Source organism: Primulina eburnea, chromosome 8 (genome assembly GCF_022965805.1).
Source record: "Primulina eburnea isolate SZY01 chromosome 8, ASM2296580v1, whole genome shotgun sequence".
Classification (NCBI taxonomy): domain Eukaryota; kingdom Viridiplantae; phylum Streptophyta; class Magnoliopsida; order Lamiales; family Gesneriaceae; genus Primulina; species Primulina eburnea.
Genome location: NC_133108.1, coordinates 5,905,404 through 5,925,082, shown reverse-complemented (window position 1 = coordinate 5,925,082; position 19,679 = coordinate 5,905,404). Strand labels below are relative to the sequence as shown.

Sequence of the window (19,679 nt, the reverse complement as noted above, 5' to 3'; positions counted from 1 at the left end):
TTGTAAAGATTGTCATGGGTCATTAATTAAGAGAAATGGGCTCATAAAGAGCCCATGGTATTCAAGCCCAGGGCCCATCATGAGAGTCTATAAATAAGAGCTATCTCTCCATTTTAAGGGGATGGACTTTATCTCATTAATATGCTCCAAAAGTTTTTAGCTTTTGTGAGTACATATTTGAGGCGTTTGCTAACTTGAGTGTTGGAGGATTTGTTGCCGGGTATATCCCGATACCTCTAACCTCATATCGTGACGTAGGTGGCGATCCCGAAATTTACTGGTGTGGGCGCAAAAGTAGCGGATAATCTCTCGTAATAACTTGGTCACCCGAATTTCGTGCAACATCAAATATGGGTAGGGTTGACCCGTCTCACAGATTATGATCCATGAGACGGTCTCACATGAGACTCACTCTATTTTAAATTATTTTGTCAATCACCGGAGGACATATCATAAAATATAAAGTAACGAAAAATCTTTATCTATACTATTATATTAAGTGTGAGGGCCTTACAATAACTACCTTTGAGAACACCAAAATATTTAATTCCATAATTACCCTTCTTACTCTACTAAAAACTTTTTCAAATCACTCTATATTTTAAATATAAACAAATCAAAACAAAACTTTCCTTTTAAATCGAACAACTTTTCTAAATCGAAATTAATTTCATGTTAATTATTTAGTGTTATTTAATCAAATTAAAAATAATATCACGCGTATCTTTTACTAGTTTAATATTAAACCCTAAGCCCCAAAAATTCTCCTTGTCACTCTCTCGTCTCCCTCCAATTCGCCGCCGCGGACGTCTCTTCTCGGCCGGAAAGTGGTCTACGACATCATAAAACGTAACCCAAGAGCTTAGGACATCGATTGTGCCGTGAATAACAAGAATCAAAGCTCGTTGCCGCCTCCTGCTCTCGTGACCCGTGCTCTGTTTTCGGTCATGATCATTCCGAGGCCTTCTGCGAAGATTCTCCTTAATTTCCGACCGTGAATAGTGTTTTCGAGTCTAGGAAGAGTTTAGACTTAGCCAAGCCCCTTTCCGCTCTATTTCCGGTCGCGGTCTGAGTATTTTTCCAGCCGCTGCCGTCACATTTATGCCTAGTAGCTGCTTTTCCGATCCCATCTCAGCTAGCTTCGATTTTAAGGACTTTCAAGATCGTTTCTAGCTCGTCCTTCGTAAATTCAAGGGTTCCCAGAAGTGAGATTTTACCCGCTCGATTTATTTTATTTTCGACTTATTTATCGCACCATATTGATTAATTGTGGGATTATTGATTTTTGGTGCCGAAGTTGGACGAATCTAGGTATTTGAGTTTGAGTTTTTATTAAATTAATAACTGCGATTATTTGAGAATTTTGTGTGCGATGATTGTGCGATGATTCTCGGATTTGTTGATACAGTTATTGAGTTAGTAAATATTCGAAGGAGGGATTATGGTGGATTTGAAAAAAAAATAATTCAATGTGAACAAGATTTTAGAAATTTTAGAGCAAATGTTGGGAAATATACCAAAATAATTCAAATTTGAAGATTTTGGAGGTATTAATTTAATTATTTAAATTATCATTGTTTCTAGAATTGTTGCGAGTATTGTTGGTTATTTGTGTTGGATATTCGAGATAAGAATTAACCTAAAACTCAAATATTGCGAAAATAATTATTGATTCCTCTTTGTTTATGAGATTCTTTGAAATTTATGTTCACGATAAATCGGGCGTTGTGAACTTAGTATTGAACTGTCATATTTTGTCATGCTAATTTCATCGTTATTTGAAGAGTCGAGATCGTTACCAACATTTGAGTTGAGATTTAGAACTTCGAACTTTGTGGATTTTAGCTTGTTTAAATAATTAAATTTATTGAATTAGTTGGTGCGATGAAGGAGCTTTGTATGGATTGATGAATTGTTGTGGACTTTGGTGGAATAATATGTTGTTATGAAATATAAGGGAAAAATTGAGGAACCGGTTAATTATGGGAAAATTGGTGGATTGAGTAATGAGTCGAATTCCTTGTTTATGCATCTTTGACTCGAATCATAATTTATGACTAGTATATTTTCAACTACAGCTGGGTAATTGTCTTGGAAGATTTTCTGGATATTCAGACTATTATTTGAGGTATGTCTATTGTGGTATTTATTGAGAATCTCACACCTGCCATAATTCCATCGACAAGTTGTAAGCTCCGTACCGATGTATATTGATTTATGTTGATGGTGGTTGGATGTTATATCTGATTATTTTGCTCAGATTTTGGTCGATATTCTTATGGATTCGGCATCCGATGTATCTAGGCCGACCTATTGGATCGGAACAGTGATTGGTATACTGGGGTCCTCCGGCTGTTTAGCTGGTAGACATGTCACTGACGATGGTCAGTTGACTTGGGCCCACATGATTGGATGTGTTCCTTCTTGCCTCGATGTCGGTATTTACGCCATTGATGGACCTCATACAAACATACCTTTCACTGTGCTGTGTCGGCCGTAAGAGAGTATTGTCTTGCATTGAAAATTCCCCAAAATAAATTTAAACTTTGTTGCTAGAAATAATCGCAAGTGCACGAATCTAGTTATAGAATAGTATACAAAGTGCAGATATCGTCCCACAAAGACTATATCAAACAATTATTATTTAAAAAATTTATTCTTTAGCAGAGTGAACGATTATTTGAAGTGCTTTAACTTAAAGTTGCATTCATGGAGAAATTATAATTCAATGAGTAAATAAAACTATATAATTTAAAATAAACATTAAAATCAAGTGAAAATAAATTTGTTGTGAATTTCAGTTCACTTACCCTTCGTTTATTTCAAATAATCAATCTCAACTATTACTCATGCTTTTGACAAGATTCTCTAAATTATCAACACACTCTCGCAAGCTATATTGAAATAATTCAACAATGATATTTAATTATTTGTCAAAGGCAAATTGCATGCACGATTTATGGAGTCTTTTAGCTTTCGGCCTGTTGGATTATCACTATCAACATGTATTCAATTTCATTTCATAGTTGTCAAGGGCGCAAGGCACACCAAGGCGCACAAGGGCCATGGAGCCTGAGGCGCAAGGCAAGGTGCCCGCCTTACGGAAGTAAGACACATATTTTTATTTAAAAAATATATATTTATGTTAAAATGAATAAATTAAAATATGAAATGATTAAGTCATAGTGTCAATCAAAACAAAAAAAAATTAATAAGTTCATAGTAATAAGTAACATGATTAAAATTCTTCAATTATCCAAATCAAGTTCATCTTCTTCCATCAGATAATCAGAGTTTCCAGAACCTTCGGACTTGTATTCTTTTTGGTCTTCATAATTTTCTTGATAAACATCAATTTCTTCTTTCTTTTCGTCCAAAAGATGTGAAATCAGTCTTTTTTGGTTGTTTCAGATGTAATTGGAGTGATGGTTTGCTAGGGTTTGGGTTTGGCTTTTTGTTTTAAACAATTAATTAAAAACAATTCATTAACGCGCTTGAGTGAACTTCCAAGGCTAGTCCAGGCAAGCGCCTGGGCTCGCCTTAGCGAATCGCTACGCCTGGGATGACCCCAGGCATAAGGTGCTCGCCCGATGGCGCCTCTCGCCTTTGGCAACTAGGTTTCATATGTCTTATGTAAATTGTAAATCCACGGATCATGCAACTCATTCTTATTGCAAACTATCTTTTCGAATTCATTCACAATATAAATATTACAGAAGTTAGTTATGCTTCAATAATTCAAAGAAAACAGTAACACAATCAAGCACGAAGAAAATCGAGTTTTGGGGTAGGATCCCCTTAAATCCCAACAACTATAAAGTCTAGCTACTAAACATCATCATGAAATTATCAAAACAATGATTAACACAAAATTTTTAAACTAAAAATACTAGAAAAAAATGAAGAAAAGAAGAAAAGCTGCGTGAAAATCCCGAGTTCTTCTTGCTTTCTTGACTAGTTGACTCCAGTTTTTTTTCTTTCGTTCGGCGGATCTCCAAGGTGAAGTTGATATGTCCAAAAATTCTGAATGATGCTTAGAAATCGTGTATTTGAGCTCTCAATGTAGATAGGAATCAAGAAACTTGGAAACAAATCGATCAAATCATGTTTCCTTATCGGATCGCGCTAGGGCGATCAAAATCACCCGCCTAGCACGAGATGCTGCTTTTTTTTCTTCTTTACTCGGGCGCCTTGTGGCGGGCCAAAATACCCGCCCTATCACGAACTCTACGCAAATTTCACTCTATTTTCATCCCAACGCACTGAGACGGACAATTTCATCCGCCCTAGCCCGTCATGCTCGCATATCTGGCCCGTATTTTCTTCTTTATTTTTTTATTTTTTATCTCATTCACCTACAAAGCAAACCGAAACATACGAGGGACAACCAATGTGCATAATATAGCTAAAAAGAACTAAAAATAGACTCAACATAAACGAAATATGAAAGAATGAGACTCAAAATTAGACAATAAAATATTTAAAATCGACACATCGACCCCCCACACTAACCTTTTGCTCGCCATCGAGCAAAATAAGTCATAAGACACAACACTGACTAAAAAAAAATGAACTCATTGGTGAGTTCATGTTTCAGTTATGCCTCACTGAATATGCAACATCTTTCTCATCACTCGGATTAAATCAAGCTAAATTCCTCACCACGAGCAACTTCTATAATTGAACAATAAGCCGTAATCGAGCTTTTAAATTGCCAAGAACTGAGACAAAATTTCAGCAAGGTGAAATGGTGTTGTTCATGCGGCATAAGTTCACCGGAGAAACTCGGTTCGAGATGGCTCAACGTGAAATAGGTCGGGTTTGGTCGGAAAGTGTTATAGAGTTCGAGTAATGCCTTCCTTATGTCAGAACCTTGCACATCGTCAGTAAAACAGTCAGAAATCGAGAGGTTAGTAAAGCCGTGCAGGCGAGGATCGCGCCTAGGGTTTTCGGGTTCGTCTCAAGTCGCGATTCTGAAAGCTTTTTGAAAGAATTTATAAAATATTTTATATAATATTTTAACAATTGTTTTAAGAATAAATATAGCTCGGATTAGACAATTATTTATAATTTTTTTTATAAAAATGTTTTTATGAATAAATATTTTGTAAAAAAACACTTTTATAAAATCGTTTTATAAGTAATTGTCTAATCGGAGACATATTCTTAGAACAATTTAAAATATTTTATAAAAAATTTGTATATAATATTTTGTAAATACTTTCAAATGGATTTCAGAATCGCGACTTGAGCTGAATCTGAAAACGTTAGGCCTCCTCACCTGTGCATCTCTGTTTCCTCGCGATTTCCGGCTGTTTTACCGACGTTGTGCTTGGGTTCCGACATAAGGAAGGTGGTACTCGAACTTTAGAACACTTTCTGACCAACCCGACCTTTTTCACTTTGAGCCAGCCGTGAATGCCTTGTGACCACCAACATTGCACCTTGCTGAAATTTTGTTTTAGTTCTTGGCGATTTTGAATCTCGATTCCCGCTTATTGTTCAATTATAGAAGCTGCCCGGAGTGAGGAATTTCATTGACTCAATTTAAATTAATTTTGGCTCAAATATCACATCATTATTGGTTAAATACTGGGTTAAGACTTAAGATCGTAGTTAAAAGAGTTGATCGACTTCTTGGTATATTCCGGCGAACTTATAAATTAATATTGAACTAGTAATGCAATTATCTTTAACGATATTTCGATAATTATGCAATTGTGTTGCGAATATTCTAGCCAAGAAATATTCGAAATATTAATATTGTGAATTTGTGTGATTTAAACTAAAATATACGAGATTGGGCATTTTAGTTGAAAGTCGTAATTTTCTGAAATATTATAAAGCCTAAGTTGTTGATTGAAATTAAGGATGATGATTAATCGTTGAAGTAAATTATCTGCCACAGCGTTAGCAATAAAACTAAATATAATGATGCTCGTATTTATTTAAAAGTTGCTGATTTTACTTTGCTTGAGCTTCGCGGAAAGTTGCTACTGGTAATTGTGGGGAATTTTTCTGATTCCTATTTCGGCGATTTTATTTTTCAAGCTTCCTTCACAACTCGACTCTATGGAGGAGAATTTTGAAGGACCGACTGAAAGAGGATGGCATAAGGAAGATTTTAAAGCTTTGACATCTCAACTTAAGGAGCGTGAGTCTCTTCTTAGGCTCAAGCGCCGGTAATTAATTCTTCCAAGCACTTTTCCTTTCATCCCTTTTGTCTCTTTATGATATTTTTTATGTTCATTCTTTTGACGCATGTTTTGTAATTCAATCTGAAAATTACTTCGTAGATGTTTGATGGGTCTATCCTTGTCCAAAAGAGAACAAGAACGTGCTGAAGAACTACTGCCACCCAATGATAAGTATGCACAAGATTTTGTTTTTCTTTTGTTTTGTTTTCATGTGAGTGTACTTTTTGTAAACCTTTTTTCAGTGTGATGTGATCATGGTGGAGAATTCTAGTTTTGGGGGTCATTATTGATCGAGAAAAGAGCACTGTTTTGAATCAGCCTCTAAGAATCCGATACTGGTTCAACAAGAAATTGTGGTGTGGCTTACAAGTCTAGAAAGCTCGTCTAAAAAGAAATGTGGTGTGGCTAACAAGTCTAGAAACCTAGTTTTATGGGCTTGGCGTCTCCTTTCGAGCTTATAGCCTCCTTAGAATTGTAGAGGTTTTTTTTTTTTAAATTTGTGGATGAAATTTTTTAAGGTCAAGTACTATGATATTGTCACCCTAAAACAACTATGGCTTTCGATTTGTGCTACTCCAATATGTAGAGTCCCGCACACATTTTATGGAAAACACTAGAAATTCTTTCGTCCATATACTACTCATCTTTGATTATGTAGGAAATTCCTGGTATGGATTTTCTTTGTTTTTTGTATAATTTTTGTTTTCCATATCCTTTTATTATTACATGTTGCTTTATGTTAAACATGTTGATTAATTGGTAAAAAATCATTGGATAAATGTGAAAAACTTGATGTATGAACTATGTCTCTATATTTTTTTTTCTATGTAAATTGAATTGCTTAAAAATAGGTTGAACTTTAGATAAATATATGTTTTGATGGTGAAAAATTCAAAATTCCCTGTTATGGTAACTTTAATAAAGCCATATGATCATGTTTCTAAAGAGAAACTGTACTGGCTGTCTGGCTTTGAAGGTAATCCTTTAAATCTCTAAAGGTTTGGCTTTAAAGAGAGGTTCTAAAGGTTTGGCTTTAAAGAGAATTTGAGTATGATTAACACATAGCAATGAGTATGAAGTTTTCGCTGTCAAATACTTGATGTGTACTGTGATAGTGGTGATACTTTGAAAGGAATTATAAGACTTAAATTGTAGATGATGTGTACTGTGATAGTGGTGATACTTTGAAAGGAATTATAAGACTTAAATTGTAGATGACTGGAGTAGGGATGTGACTGAAGTAGGTTTGGACAAGGTTGGGTTTGGGTAGGAGGTAACACAAAACAACCACAATGTTTTAATTGGAATGTATTTTAAATTATGTTCTTATATTATTTGCCGACTTGGAGGAATATTTTCAATAGACAAGAAAATAATAAAAAATTATTATTAATAACCCCACTATAAAATCAATATGATTAATAGTTTTTGTTTATTTTTGTAAAAAGACGTGAGTTTTCTATGTGAAAATTTGTTGATTCATTTTGACATTAGGGATGTGTTAATTTTGTCATTTTAAAAAATAAAAATAAATTGTAAATGTGTTCCATTAAGCTTTCGGGTATATGTTTATGATATTGAAATATTTTGCTTTTACGTTTTTATCTAAAATGAGGTTTGTTATTATTGTCATGTGAAACCTTACCTATTTTTAAAATAATATTTTATAATTTTCCCACATAATCATATTCTGTCATTTATCGTCATATCAATTCCTCAATCAATGCATTTGTATTTAAATTTGGATTATACTATTTCATATTTTATCACGTGCATTGCGTGAGCAACGAACTGCTAGTCTTGGATATGTTACTTCATGTTAAACATGCTGATTAATTTGCTTGAGTTCATAAGAGAAATATGAAAAACTAATATGTCCTTGTATGTTTTTTTCTTGGGTTTATTGAGTTGTTTCGAAGAAGGTTGAATTCTAAATAAATCAATATTAACGTTTGGTGAAAACATCACACTCCCTACTATCTGTCTATGTAGCACGGATACCTTAATTTTTTTTTTAGTATCGGACACGGATACGACACGGATACGGATACGCGTGTCGGATACCTCAAAATACATATCGTTGACTTTTTTTAGGGTTGACCAGCCGGATACGTTTTGGACACGGCGAGGACACGCCATGGATACGGCATGGATACGTTTTTCGGATACGTTTGGGCAAAAGTGTAAATATTTAAAAGTTTTAGGGGTTAAAAAAAATTAAAATTTCTAGGGACTAAAGAAAAATAATTTAAAATAAATTTGGCCGGGCTTTTAAATCCCTAAATACATTTGTCCGTCTCTTTCATTCCATTTTTTCTAATTTTTACTTTTCAATACTAAATTTATATAAATATAAATATATATAATATTTATATATATTTTAATGATTGTCGTATCCTAGCCGTATCGTATCTAATATTTCAACCGTATCGTATCTAATATTTTCAAAATTTGACGTGTCGCCGTATCTGTATCGTATTCGATACGACACTCGTACCCGTATCCATGCAACGTAGCTATCTGTTAATCACAATAACCGTTTGTAAACAGAAACTATACTGCCTATCAAGGTAATCCTTTAAATCTGTAAAGATTTGGCTTTAAAGAGTTTGGATATGGTTTCACTCCATGGTTAACATGTAGCAATGAGTTTGAAGATCTGTGTCAAAAAATTTAACATGTACTGTGATGGTAGTTATATTTTGAAGGGAATTATAACACGTTAAATGTAGATGGTGAAGTCGGGATGTGACTGGGAAGTGGGGTTGGACAAGGTTGGGAGTTGAGGTTTGGATATGAGGTTACACAAATAATCATGATGTTTGGAATGAATTTTAATTTATGTTCTTATATTACTTAGTACTTACCAACTATGAGTAATATTTTTAAAAACAAGAAAAAAAATTTGTTGTCAATGACCCCACGATATAATCAACATGATATATAAATTTTTTTGTACATTATTTTTTCTAAAAAAAACTTGAGTTTGCTATGTGACATTTGCTTTATTTTGATATTAGGGCTGTGTTATTGTCGTTTTAGAAAATTGTCAATGTGCATTAAGCCTTCGGGGTATGTTATGAACTTGAAATTTTTGTATTTTTTTGCAGAAAAGGGTTTTGTTATTATTGTTAATTGTGAAACCTTTTCTATATGCGTAACCATATGCTTCAACTCCATAATATATTTATTTTTAAAATAATATTACCTACTTTCCCACATGGTCATATTTTATCATTTATCATCATTTTATTAATCAATCAATGCATTTATATTTTAAATTAGGATTATACTTATTTCCTAATAATTTATGGCCACACATTGCATTTGTGCTTTAAACTTGGGCCTATTAAGGGATTTTTTTTTTCCTTGATGATATTATTGTCTTTGATGTTTTGATAAATGCGGTTCCGGGTTTTTTGGAAACATTTTACTGATTTTTGAGTGAATAATAGGTGGTGAAGTGTTTTTACTCTTTTTTTTTTGGCAGGATTCTACCTGAGTCAATAGTTAGAGAGGACGATGTGAGTTTTCTTACTATACTGTGTTATAACACTTCATTAATGGATTTTGGATTATTTTAATGGTTTACACTTGGTCCCTTCATCTTTTTCTGTGTAAGCATAGGGGTGTAGGGTTGAGGCATTGACATTCTCATTACTTCTCTATAGGACATCCTTATCAGGTTTTCTAGTGATATTCTGGGTGAAACTGAAGTTTCGGTGGAAAGTAGCAGCGATGAAGTGAAAGAAAAAGACTAAGTATGACTTGGATAGATCACACAAGAAACTTCAATAGTATTTAGAAAATAAATTACTCAATCTCTATTTTAATTTTGATTTTTGAGCACTATATGACTCTTGAACTTCATCTCCTCTACCTGCAAACGTGATTTTTATTAGGGAAATAAGATCATACGTCCTGACATAACTTAGATCATATGTCCTGACTTGCGTTGACTACTATGAAATTATGAAATATCTGATTTATTTTTAAGAAAATTGCACTGGTCACATTCTTTTGATCCTTTTATCACATGCTTCATGTAGTGGTTTAATTGCATACTTTGAACACATGCGTGAATTTACATTCTGCATATGGAGGTTATTTTGTCTGATGTTCTGGAAATTTGATGTTTCATTCCAGGTGAACTATGATGACATAAGAAGTTGCGTAGAAAGGGGATATAATGCATATAACTGCAAAATGGAAAACCGTGGTGTTCTAGAGGGTTTACAAATTTTTAATTCTCACGATGATCTCAAAGATGTATTCTTCCTTCTTGATGACATGACAAACAAAGGATTACATTCTTTCGTTGAGATACTCACGGGGGGATTAGTTAAATACGAAAAAACCAATTGGTGTATGAAGAAGATAATTAGAGAGTTTCTTCCTGAAGTTCTTGCTGATAAGAGTGACATTTCCAAAACAAGATTGAAACATATTTTTCAACTACTGAAAGATGTGACAATTTTTCGTGGGTATCAGGCGGTTTGTCCAACTCCTTCTGAAGCTTATTGCGCTGCAGGTATCAAGATACTGGATGGGCTTGAGGACTTCCCTTTTAGAGCGTTAAGCGCTATGCATAGGAAGGTGAGAGGAGTTAGGGGATACATCCCAACCCTGCAGTCACCAAAATCTGGATGGAGCCGTGATGGTTTAATCAATGTAATAAGGAAAAAGTGCATGGAGATGCTCTTGGATCTTAGTAAAGGTAATGAGCCTGCAGAATCGTTAGCTGGCGCTTTAGGAGTTGCTGGCTTGACATTAAAGCTGATACTTAACCAGCCTGCTGCAATAGAATTTAGGAAATTTTCACCAGAAATCGAAGCATTACAAAATGACATAGCAAGGGCTATTTTCTTCATAAATGATCCGAAGATAGTAAGCTTGATAGAAGTGAGAAGAGTGAACGTTTTACTGTCTCCTAATGTTGAGATGTCGATCAGAAGTTTACGCAGGGCTGTAAGGAATTTATTGACTGAATATCTTTTTGAATGTAGCGATATGGACAAGGTCCCAAATTGTTTACTGGAAACTCTTGACATCATCATCAAAAATAGATCTCGACGTCCACGTCTCAGAAGATCACCCTCTTCAGGGATTCATACCAAAGAGTTAGTGGAGGAGGAAATACAAAAGGAGGTAGAATATGTATTAATTGTCAGTGCTCAAGCAAAAGAAGTTGTATGGAACATTCTACCTGAGTATGCATTTGATCGAGATTTTTCTAGCGCATACATGGAGGATTTAGAAAAAAGTGATATCCTCTATATATCAGATGACGATGAACAAGTAAGAGAGAATCCTCAGTATGGCGGACATTATTCTCATGATTCATATTGTGGTTCAGAAAGCATTTGTGAAACTTCTACCTGTATCAACAGCTAAATCAAATTGCTTTTCCCCTCTTCTGTCCCCAAGCAGTAAGTTCGATGTACCTCTAACGTCTTTTCATACCACAGAAATGGACCCAGATAAAAACCATAGTTTTGATTCATTCCGCAAAATGCGGGGACTCAAAAGTACTAGATTGTTCATTCACAGATACGAAACATCACCTACCAGGATGTTTTGGGGAATGTGGCATTGGCTTATGCTGATCCTCTTAAAGCGACAATCAAGAAAAAACTATTTTCTCTATCTAACTCACCTGACACCAGCCACAATGAAATTAGTGGTGGAAAGACGACAAAATTTTCATTTTCCACCTCGAAATTAGAATTCTCTGATGCACCAGTTGAACAGAAAATCCCCTTCCCTGAGCAGAGCAGGAGTGTTAATAAATACCTTGAGGTGCAGGAAGCTTGTGATACCGTGAGTATGGTCGCCTATCAGTTTATAGGTCATATGTTGGACGAGCTTGCTAAGATGAAAGGCTTAGAATTACGTCAATGTGATAGATTATACCTCCGAAGTAATGCTTCAGTTCTTAAAGATTCTGAAGGTAAAGTATCCTCATCTGTCCTTATATATATGATACAAGGAGGTTTTGATGGTTAACATGTCTTGTGCTTTTAGTGATCATCTTACCTTGTGCATGCCTAATTTGGTGAATACGAAACTATGGTTTCTATGGGCCATATTGTATTTTTCTTGCAAACTCTATAGGCCGAAAATCAATTTTTTTAAGGTTTTAAAGAAAGCATATTTGTTGCTGATTCTCTGTGGGTTCTCGTGGACTGCTTTTAAATTGCACTATGAATTTAAAAATATAGTCTGACATTTATTTCAATAGGCATCCACATTCTATTTGTCAATAAGTTCATTACCTTTACAATGAACCATCGTAATTATATTAGTTGAGAATTTAATCTAAGTTCATCCACTACAGTTTTACAAAATGCTCAGTCCCTTGTAAATCCCTCATCTAGTTTGTCACATTTCTGCATTTATGTACTAAGCCGCCTGGGCTCCCGAAAAATTCTTCTTTCACTAGAGTTGGTGCGTTCTTCTGTTTACGGAAGATAATTTTCTTTTGGAGGATCACAGTGTTTTCAGACTTGTCTTTTAGTATTCTTAAATAGTCACACATGTATGTTTGTATTTTAAGTAATACATAAACAAATAGATTTACAGCTATGTATTTTTGTTTGAATAAGTTTTCTGTTAAGTACATTATCAACATCCTTTTTTCAGAGCGTCTTGTAGTCAGGTTTTTATCCGCTTTTTTCCCCTTGTGTGTTGCTATTGCTAATACCTAGTTGAAATTATGTGGTTGCATCAATGTCCAAGTTAGTACATTTCCACATTTTAAGAACATAAATTACATATATGTATTTTTGTTTGAATAAGTTTTCTGTAATGTACATTATCAACATCACTTTTTCAGAGCGTCTTGTTGTCAAGTTTTTATCCGCTTCCCCCCCTTTGTTTTGCTATTGCCTGGTTGAAATTATGCGGTTGCATCAATGTTCATTTTAAGAGCAGAAATAAATTAGCAATTGTTTGAAGAGTAATGAAGTTTTTTGATTAGGATGGAATCTTATTTCTTAAGTTGAATAAAGTCGATTACAAGTCAGTCTTAAGGTCTAAACCTGAAGAAAATTTGCTTCACTAGTTAAAGAGCGTTCACAGTCAAGGGCTGTAGTTGGTGTTCTAAAGTTGTGTTGTGAAATTTGTTGATACATGTTGATCATTATTAGGAGCTACATAGTTGAAATGTAAGGTGTTTTGAACATAAGTTATTGCTCTGGTTAGAGGAGAATGTAGGACACACACTGACCAAGTTACATAATTCTACCCCCCCCCCCCCCCCATTGAAACTTGGTTGATATTTAGTTTGATTACCTATTCAATTTTTCGTTCAAAATGCTTAAATTATTTTTTTGGATTACTTTGGCTCGATGTGATTTATGAGTTAGAAATTTCAACCAGTCAGTTTACCATTTCATGATTTTATCATATATACTCACTATTCTATTGTTTTCTCCTACAGAATCCCCACACACTTCTTTAGCAGACAAGTTCTCAAGAATGTGGAAAGATGCGCTGGAGCACCGACACTTCTCATTTACAAGCTCATAAAAGTGTGCCTTCGTGAAAGGTCAGTCTTGTTCATCGTCGATTAACACCCCCACAACTCGAAACATCATGTCAAATTCTGTTTACTTATCAACAACACCACGAGAAGCTGTCACGTTCCTGCCTTGCCGAATCGTTATATTATGAAATGTTATATTATGAAATGGTATTAGTTCTATATATAAAGGATTAGTTCATACCTTGTTTGTATCATTCATTGCGGAAAATAGTCATCTGTGTGCTAACGTAGCGAGATTGGTGTTCTAAAATTTGACCAAAATAATCTAGGCATAAGAAGCTCGGGATTGCACGTTAACAAGCATACAACTGTAATAATTCTGAAACTGGAGATAATGTTGTCATGAAGGGCTATGGCACCGATTGCAAGGTATGTGGTTACCATGCCATACCCAAAGAAACAACACCCATATAGATACACAACAATCTCCCACCATAAGTCGTAATGTGACTATATAAGCTCATGAACGGATTCATTTCCAAGTTTTTTCATGCCGTTTTCTCTTCGAAATCAGACATGGAAGGTTGACCGCAGGTTCAAAAACATTCACGAGTCAAAAGTCGGAGTTAAGATGTCATCCCAAGATCTCAATTTCTCCCAACATTCACGAGTCAACAGTTCATTACATTAAACCTTCTCTTGAGGCAACTGAAGCTAATTGACAGCATTTTAGAGAATGAAACATAAATTTCCTTCATATTTGTCTAGTGTATTCTATGTAAAATTAATCCCACATTTCATCACTTCAAAAGAGATCTAGTCAGATGTTCGCGAGCAGTTGCCAGTGCTTGACTTATTGTCTGCAATCACGAGTTAAGCAGCAAAAATTAGAGGGAAATTATCTGCAAGTTTTTCAAAGAGTGCTAGAGAATACTTACTTGCTCAGCAAGAGGTGCTCCGGAATCAATACTGTGTGTTGCAACTTTGCTTGCAATGCTAGATGCATCCGTTTCCAGAATAATTCTGCTCATGGAAAGAGAAAAGCCATTTCATAAATAACATTATTGCAAATAAAAAGCATCTACGTACGCGCACACATATACAAACAGGCACACACATATACAAATCTATGCACGCGTATGCTTACACAAACAGCATGCATATATAAAACTGTTCCTATCAAGTTTATAAAAAGAGGCACTTTACTGCACCATCAACCAAAATTTCATCAGCTGCGCAACTCTCCAAATCAAATTAATCAAGAACGCAAAGGATTATTTACACTCCATTTTTTGTTAAACACACTCCCATCTTTAAGTTTTATACCAAAATTGACAATGATACCCTTTAATTGATTGTTTTATGCCAAATTCTGGTAGTTTCAATTTTAAAAATAAGTTATCTAAAACATTATTTACTCAAAAATATTGTTTAATTTGTTAATATCATGATATTTAGAAGGGGCACGTTAATGACTCAAAATATTTTAAATTATTAATATCATGAAATTTAAAAGACAAACAAAACAAATATTAAAAACTAATCGTCACTTTTATTTTCTATTTTTTTCAACTTTTTGAAAGAATTATGTTTTGTATTTATTATTTTAATTTTTTTGTTATATATCTTCTTAATTTTATATTATAACTTTAAAAATTTTACTTTTCTAATTAATTATAAAGCATCTTATAAAATAGATATAACTAATAAAAAAAATTTTTATTTTAAAATAAATTATTACTTATCAAATTCAACGTTAATTTCATGTTTATTAACATTCTTGAAAATAAAAAAACAAATTAAACTAAAATTAATTTTAATATTTATCTACATAATATAATATAATTCAAATAATATCTTTATATATTAAAAATTATTTTGTGACGGTTTTTTTAAAAATATAAAAATTTATGTTTCTATGAATAAAAAGTTTAGTTCTTTACATATAAAACAAAAGTTTTGTATTTGAGTTTTTTAAGGAAAATAAAGATTTTACTATTTAAGGAAATATATTATAAGGGCAATTGTCACGTCTCGGGTCCATGCCCACATATGTGCGACTGCACAACGAGTCCCGATAGCATTTACTTTGTATTCATCATCATCTTACGAAAATAACAAGCTCAAGTTGCTACAGCAGACCACTTTAACCCTTTACGAACTATTTTAAACATTCATTTCTTTCCTATTTGGGGTGGGGTATCACAATCACCCTCTTTCAGAATGCGACGTTCTCGTCGTAACCTGACCCTCGATCCATCAGTATCGAGAATATAGATGTGGGTCCTACAGGTTAACGGCACTTTACCCCACATGTTCAAGAGATGGCACATAGCACTATGCCGTGCATAACACTTATCTCTCAGTGTTTTTGCTGGTGACCATATGTGATATCACTATTGTCACGCCATGCATATACGCGACTGTACAACGAGCCTCTATAACAACTACTTCGTATCCGTCCTCGTTTTACGAATTTGACTAGTCCAAGTTATTATAAGAGCCCATTGTCACCCCTTATAAATTAGTTTAAACATTCATTTCTTTCTCAAGTGAGATGGGGGATCATAGCAATATTGTCAAATGGAAAAATAATCAGGTAATGTGGAGTGTTATTAACACTTTTTGGAGTGTAAATAACACTCTTTAAAGGAAAAAGGAAAAACGTAGATTCTTACCCGCCATCAACAACTTCATCAATGCACAAAAGAATGAGATCCAGATTTTCAAGTGCCTCCTTCTTCTCGACATTGCCCCTAAACGAAATAACGTGTAAAATGAAACATGATGTTTATGAAGCGTTTTTACCTTACATAATTTAAATTTTGTTCTCTTGACAACGTCCTCTAAATTTAAGGATATTTCTCTCTTACAAAATTTAAATTTTATAAAAAAAAAATCATCTAACCTTACACATTATAACATTGTAGAACTCACCTGTTTTTAAATAAAAGCTTCGACTTTATCAAAATATTTCCTTCTCTCGTTAAGTGATTGACTCAAATTTATCTTGTATATATCAATTAACTCTGTCATTTAATTCACAGCATGTATTATGCATACACGCGAGTGTACAGTGTACCATTTATGCTAGTAATAAAAAGAAGTGACCATCGTCAGATACCAATAAGAACCAGTTTATGATAAGTACCTAAGTAGAATACCAACAGCATCAAAGAATCCCTGAAGAACTGAGAATAAAATGAGTTCATTTTCATCTTCACCTCCAGTAACATAAAAGTGCAGGTCTTGAACAAACTTGTACACTATGATGTTGTTCTCAAGCATAGTTATCTCCGCTGTGGGGTAAAAAACAAGCAAGTAAATAACCATCCAGCCCAATTCAATAAGGCCCACCTTCTCAGATTAAAAAGGATAGGTAATGAACTTGAAAACCAGAAAATTCATGAAACAAACAAACAAGATTTCACATCTCCAATTCAGTTGCACAAGCATATATAATCCACAGGAGTTGTAACCTCGATATAACCAAAAACAATAAAATATAAATCTGAATTCGGTTTTCGGAAAAAGGAACTTTATATGTATGAGAAGGAAATTTTGAGAAAATGAACTACTAAAATTCTAACCCAGTTGCCTAAGGTTTCCAAGTGGCATAAAACTGTTCATTTTGCCACTTCCTCACAGAAGCACCACCATACCAGAATAACATAAAATTAAAAAGTTTCAAACATTCTTTGCAGACTCATTTCGAACTAGCCAATAACACATCAACATTGTAACCGGCACAGTGGGAATTAAATTACTGATCAAACCACAAAAAGGTAGTAAACAATGTCAGAAATGGAAAACCTATGCTTCACATCAACAAGTTGGGCACCCCAAGCAAAATTTTTAACAAAAAACCCTAGGAAGATTAGAACTGAAAAGTAATTATCTCACTAGTCATTAATAATGTATATTAAAAGGTAAAGAAGGGGATGATCCATGACAAACTGATAAAAACTATAAGTATCTAAAAGCATATTAACTATTAAGCAATCAGATGCAGCTGCGCATGCAAAAGCAATAATCTGAAAATTTTGAAATCAAAGAATACCTTCAGTCCGGGCACTCATCTTCTGTGTCTTGGTAAATACAGTCTTTTCAAAAGTTTCCTTCGCACTATTTGAAGGCCAGTTGTCTGCATAGTACTTGACAGCAACACGTTTCCCCTCTGAATCAAGGAGTAGAATGTTCTTTATCAAAGGGCAGAGGTCCTGCCAGCAAGATAGTTAATTAAAATTAAAATCAAGACCATATTTCAGAATACAAGAAAGTAAGTTCTGAGTCACGAATGAAGCTCGAGAGAGTTTCAATTCAACTGCTGTATATCACTTAAAACTCTTAAATCTGTTCTGGTGAACTCAAGTTCTCATTTTTTTCTCCAATAAAACCTGAAGCCTACTACAAAGTCACAAAATCTCTTTCCTTTTTTTTCATATCTAATTCTTCTATACAGAGATTCTGCACTTGTACAAATAATAACTTAGCTTTCGCTTTACTTATCCTCCATTGTTTAGGAAAATAATAATCGCGAATACAATACTTATGTTCAAAACAAACAATCATTTTCTTCATAGAGAAGTTCAACTAGAAAATCTCGCACCTTGATTTTTTAATACAAAAAAGCCGCCTTTTTAAAGCTTTCGATCATGTTATTTAGCATTTTAGATCAACGAGTAACAAAACACTTTCGGGAATCAACCCATGACATTCATCATCTCACCTAACTACAATGTTTCGTTTTTACGATCAAGTGAAGAGTGAAAATAATCGATGTCAAAGCAAATGATTCCCAGTTATGTCCACTATATTAACGGAATTGATCCCTTAAAAAAACCAGAACAAGTGAAGCACGATCTAAATTAGATCCGGCTTGTTCAAGAATTACGGATCACCGGCCATGAATAGCACAAAAAGAAGATTACAATGTAAACCTAAAAATGTTACCTAGGTTCTTAATTAACGGCAAGTCCCAATGAAATCGCAATAATCCGTAAAAATAAGAAAATAATTGAGAGAGGGAGATGGAGAAATGGAGAGAAATACCATGTCCGACGGAGTAGCTTCGAGCCCAGTGCGGATCGAGAGAAAGGGGGAGACCAATCCCACGCTGCACTAAAATCTCTGATTTACTTCACTGTCATAAAGTCTGTTCGGATCTTTTTAACATTTCAAAAGAACAAAGTTTGACGTATTATATTAAAATTATTTTTAATATATATGTCTCAACTCTGAAGGCAAAAACTAATTTCTACCAAAAAAAAAAAAAAACAGTATAATAATACAAATTATTAACTTATACTTCTTTAAAAATAATTAAATAAAATATTGGACAAAACAAGATATTACTTCTCGCTAATATAATATTTGGACGGTCACGCAATATTAATTATTGTAAACTTATTTTCTTTATGTCAGGTGGGGAAAATATTCTTTTTCCTAATTAATATAGGATACAAAGTACTATAATCATTCTTTTTGACGTCCTCGTCGTAGCATGACTCTTGATTCATTAGCACCGAAAATCTAGATATGGATTTGACCTTTGGTTCGCTAACATCGAAAATTTAGATGTAATTTCTACAGGTTCAAGAGATGACTTGAACAGATGTAGTTATCATTTTGCCCCACAAATTCAAGAAGTGACTTACATCCACGTAGTATTTTTCCATGACACTTATTTTTCAATGTTTCTGTTCTGTCTCTATTAACATTATGTCACGCCCCGATCTTAGCACACGATGGGCTCGTACATCAATTACTTTATATTTGTTTTTATTAACTCAAGCTATTATTATAAGAATATAATGGTAAATTTAAACTATTTTTATATGACAACCACTACCAAAAAAATATGTGTTAGCGACGGATTTTGAAACATAATTAGCGACTGTTTAAACAAAACCCGAAGCTATTTAAAATTTTTTGACTGTTTATATATCGACGGCTTGTAAAACTGTCGCTAATTTGCGACGGTTAAGATTTAACCG

General features: G+C 33.9%; 2 protein-coding genes across 7 annotated transcripts; one reads left to right on the top strand and one right to left on the bottom strand.

The window, feature by feature from the left end:
- The first annotated feature begins 740 nt into the window (after positions 1-740).
- LOC140838707 (uncharacterized) lies at positions 741-14,171 on the top strand. Of its 6 annotated transcripts, none has more exons than XM_073205208.1 (7): positions 741-1,205; positions 2,079-2,128; positions 6,052-6,182; positions 6,297-6,368; positions 9,688-9,721; positions 10,344-12,147; positions 13,639-14,171. In XM_073205208.1, the coding sequence occupies exons 3-6, from the start codon at positions 6,073-6,075 to the stop codon at positions 11,589-11,591; spliced, it is 1,464 nt and encodes a 487-aa protein (XP_073061309.1). In that variant the 5' UTR covers positions 741-1,205; positions 2,079-2,128; positions 6,052-6,072; the 3' UTR covers positions 11,592-12,147; positions 13,639-14,171. The 6 variants fall into 6 exon arrangements, with proteins under 6 accessions (XP_073061309.1, XP_073061310.1, XP_073061314.1 ...); XM_073205209.1 differs by having other exon boundaries at positions 6,022-6,182; XM_073205213.1 differs by lacking the exon at positions 13,639-14,171 and having other exon boundaries at positions 10,344-10,914; positions 11,204-11,527.
- A 146-nt stretch (positions 14,172-14,317) lies between these two features.
- On the bottom strand, positions 14,318-18,866 carry LOC140838708 (coatomer subunit zeta-1-like). The gene is made up of 6 exons (XM_073205214.1): positions 18,736-18,866; positions 17,744-17,903; positions 16,835-16,982; positions 16,362-16,439; positions 14,622-14,706; positions 14,318-14,543 (listed from the first exon to the last, which is right to left on the bottom strand). The coding sequence occupies exons 1-6, from the start codon at positions 18,736-18,738 to the stop codon at positions 14,484-14,486; spliced, it is 534 nt and encodes a 177-aa protein (XP_073061315.1). The 5' UTR covers positions 18,739-18,866; the 3' UTR covers positions 14,318-14,483.
- Between the last annotated feature and the right edge of the window lie 813 nt (positions 18,867-19,679).

What these genes read in the sequence shown, in the direction of transcription:
- LOC140838707 (XM_073205210.1), top strand. Translation starts at nt 6,073, where the DNA reads ATGGAGGAGAATTTTGAAGGACCGACTGAAAGAGGATGGCATAAGGAA. An exon ending in CTTCTTAGGCTCAAGCGCCG is followed by an intron (nt 6,183 to 6,296) that starts GTAATTAATTCT and finishes ATTACTTCGTAG; the next exon opens with ATGTTTGATGGGTCTATCCT. An exon ending in CAATAGTTAGAGAGGACGAT is followed by an intron (nt 9,722 to 10,343) that starts GTGAGTTTTCTT and finishes GTTTCATTCCAG; the next exon opens with GTGAACTATGATGACATAAG.
- LOC140838708 (XM_073205214.1), bottom strand. An exon ending in GCTGTTGGTATTCTACTTAG is followed by an intron (nt 16,440 to 16,834) that starts GTACTTATCATA and finishes TATTTCGTTTAG; the next exon opens with GGGCAATGTCGAGAAGAAGG. An exon ending in GATGAAGTTGTTGATGGCGG is followed by an intron (nt 14,707 to 16,361) that starts GTAAGAATCTAC and finishes TTCCATGAGCAG; the next exon opens with AATTATTCTGGAAACGGATG.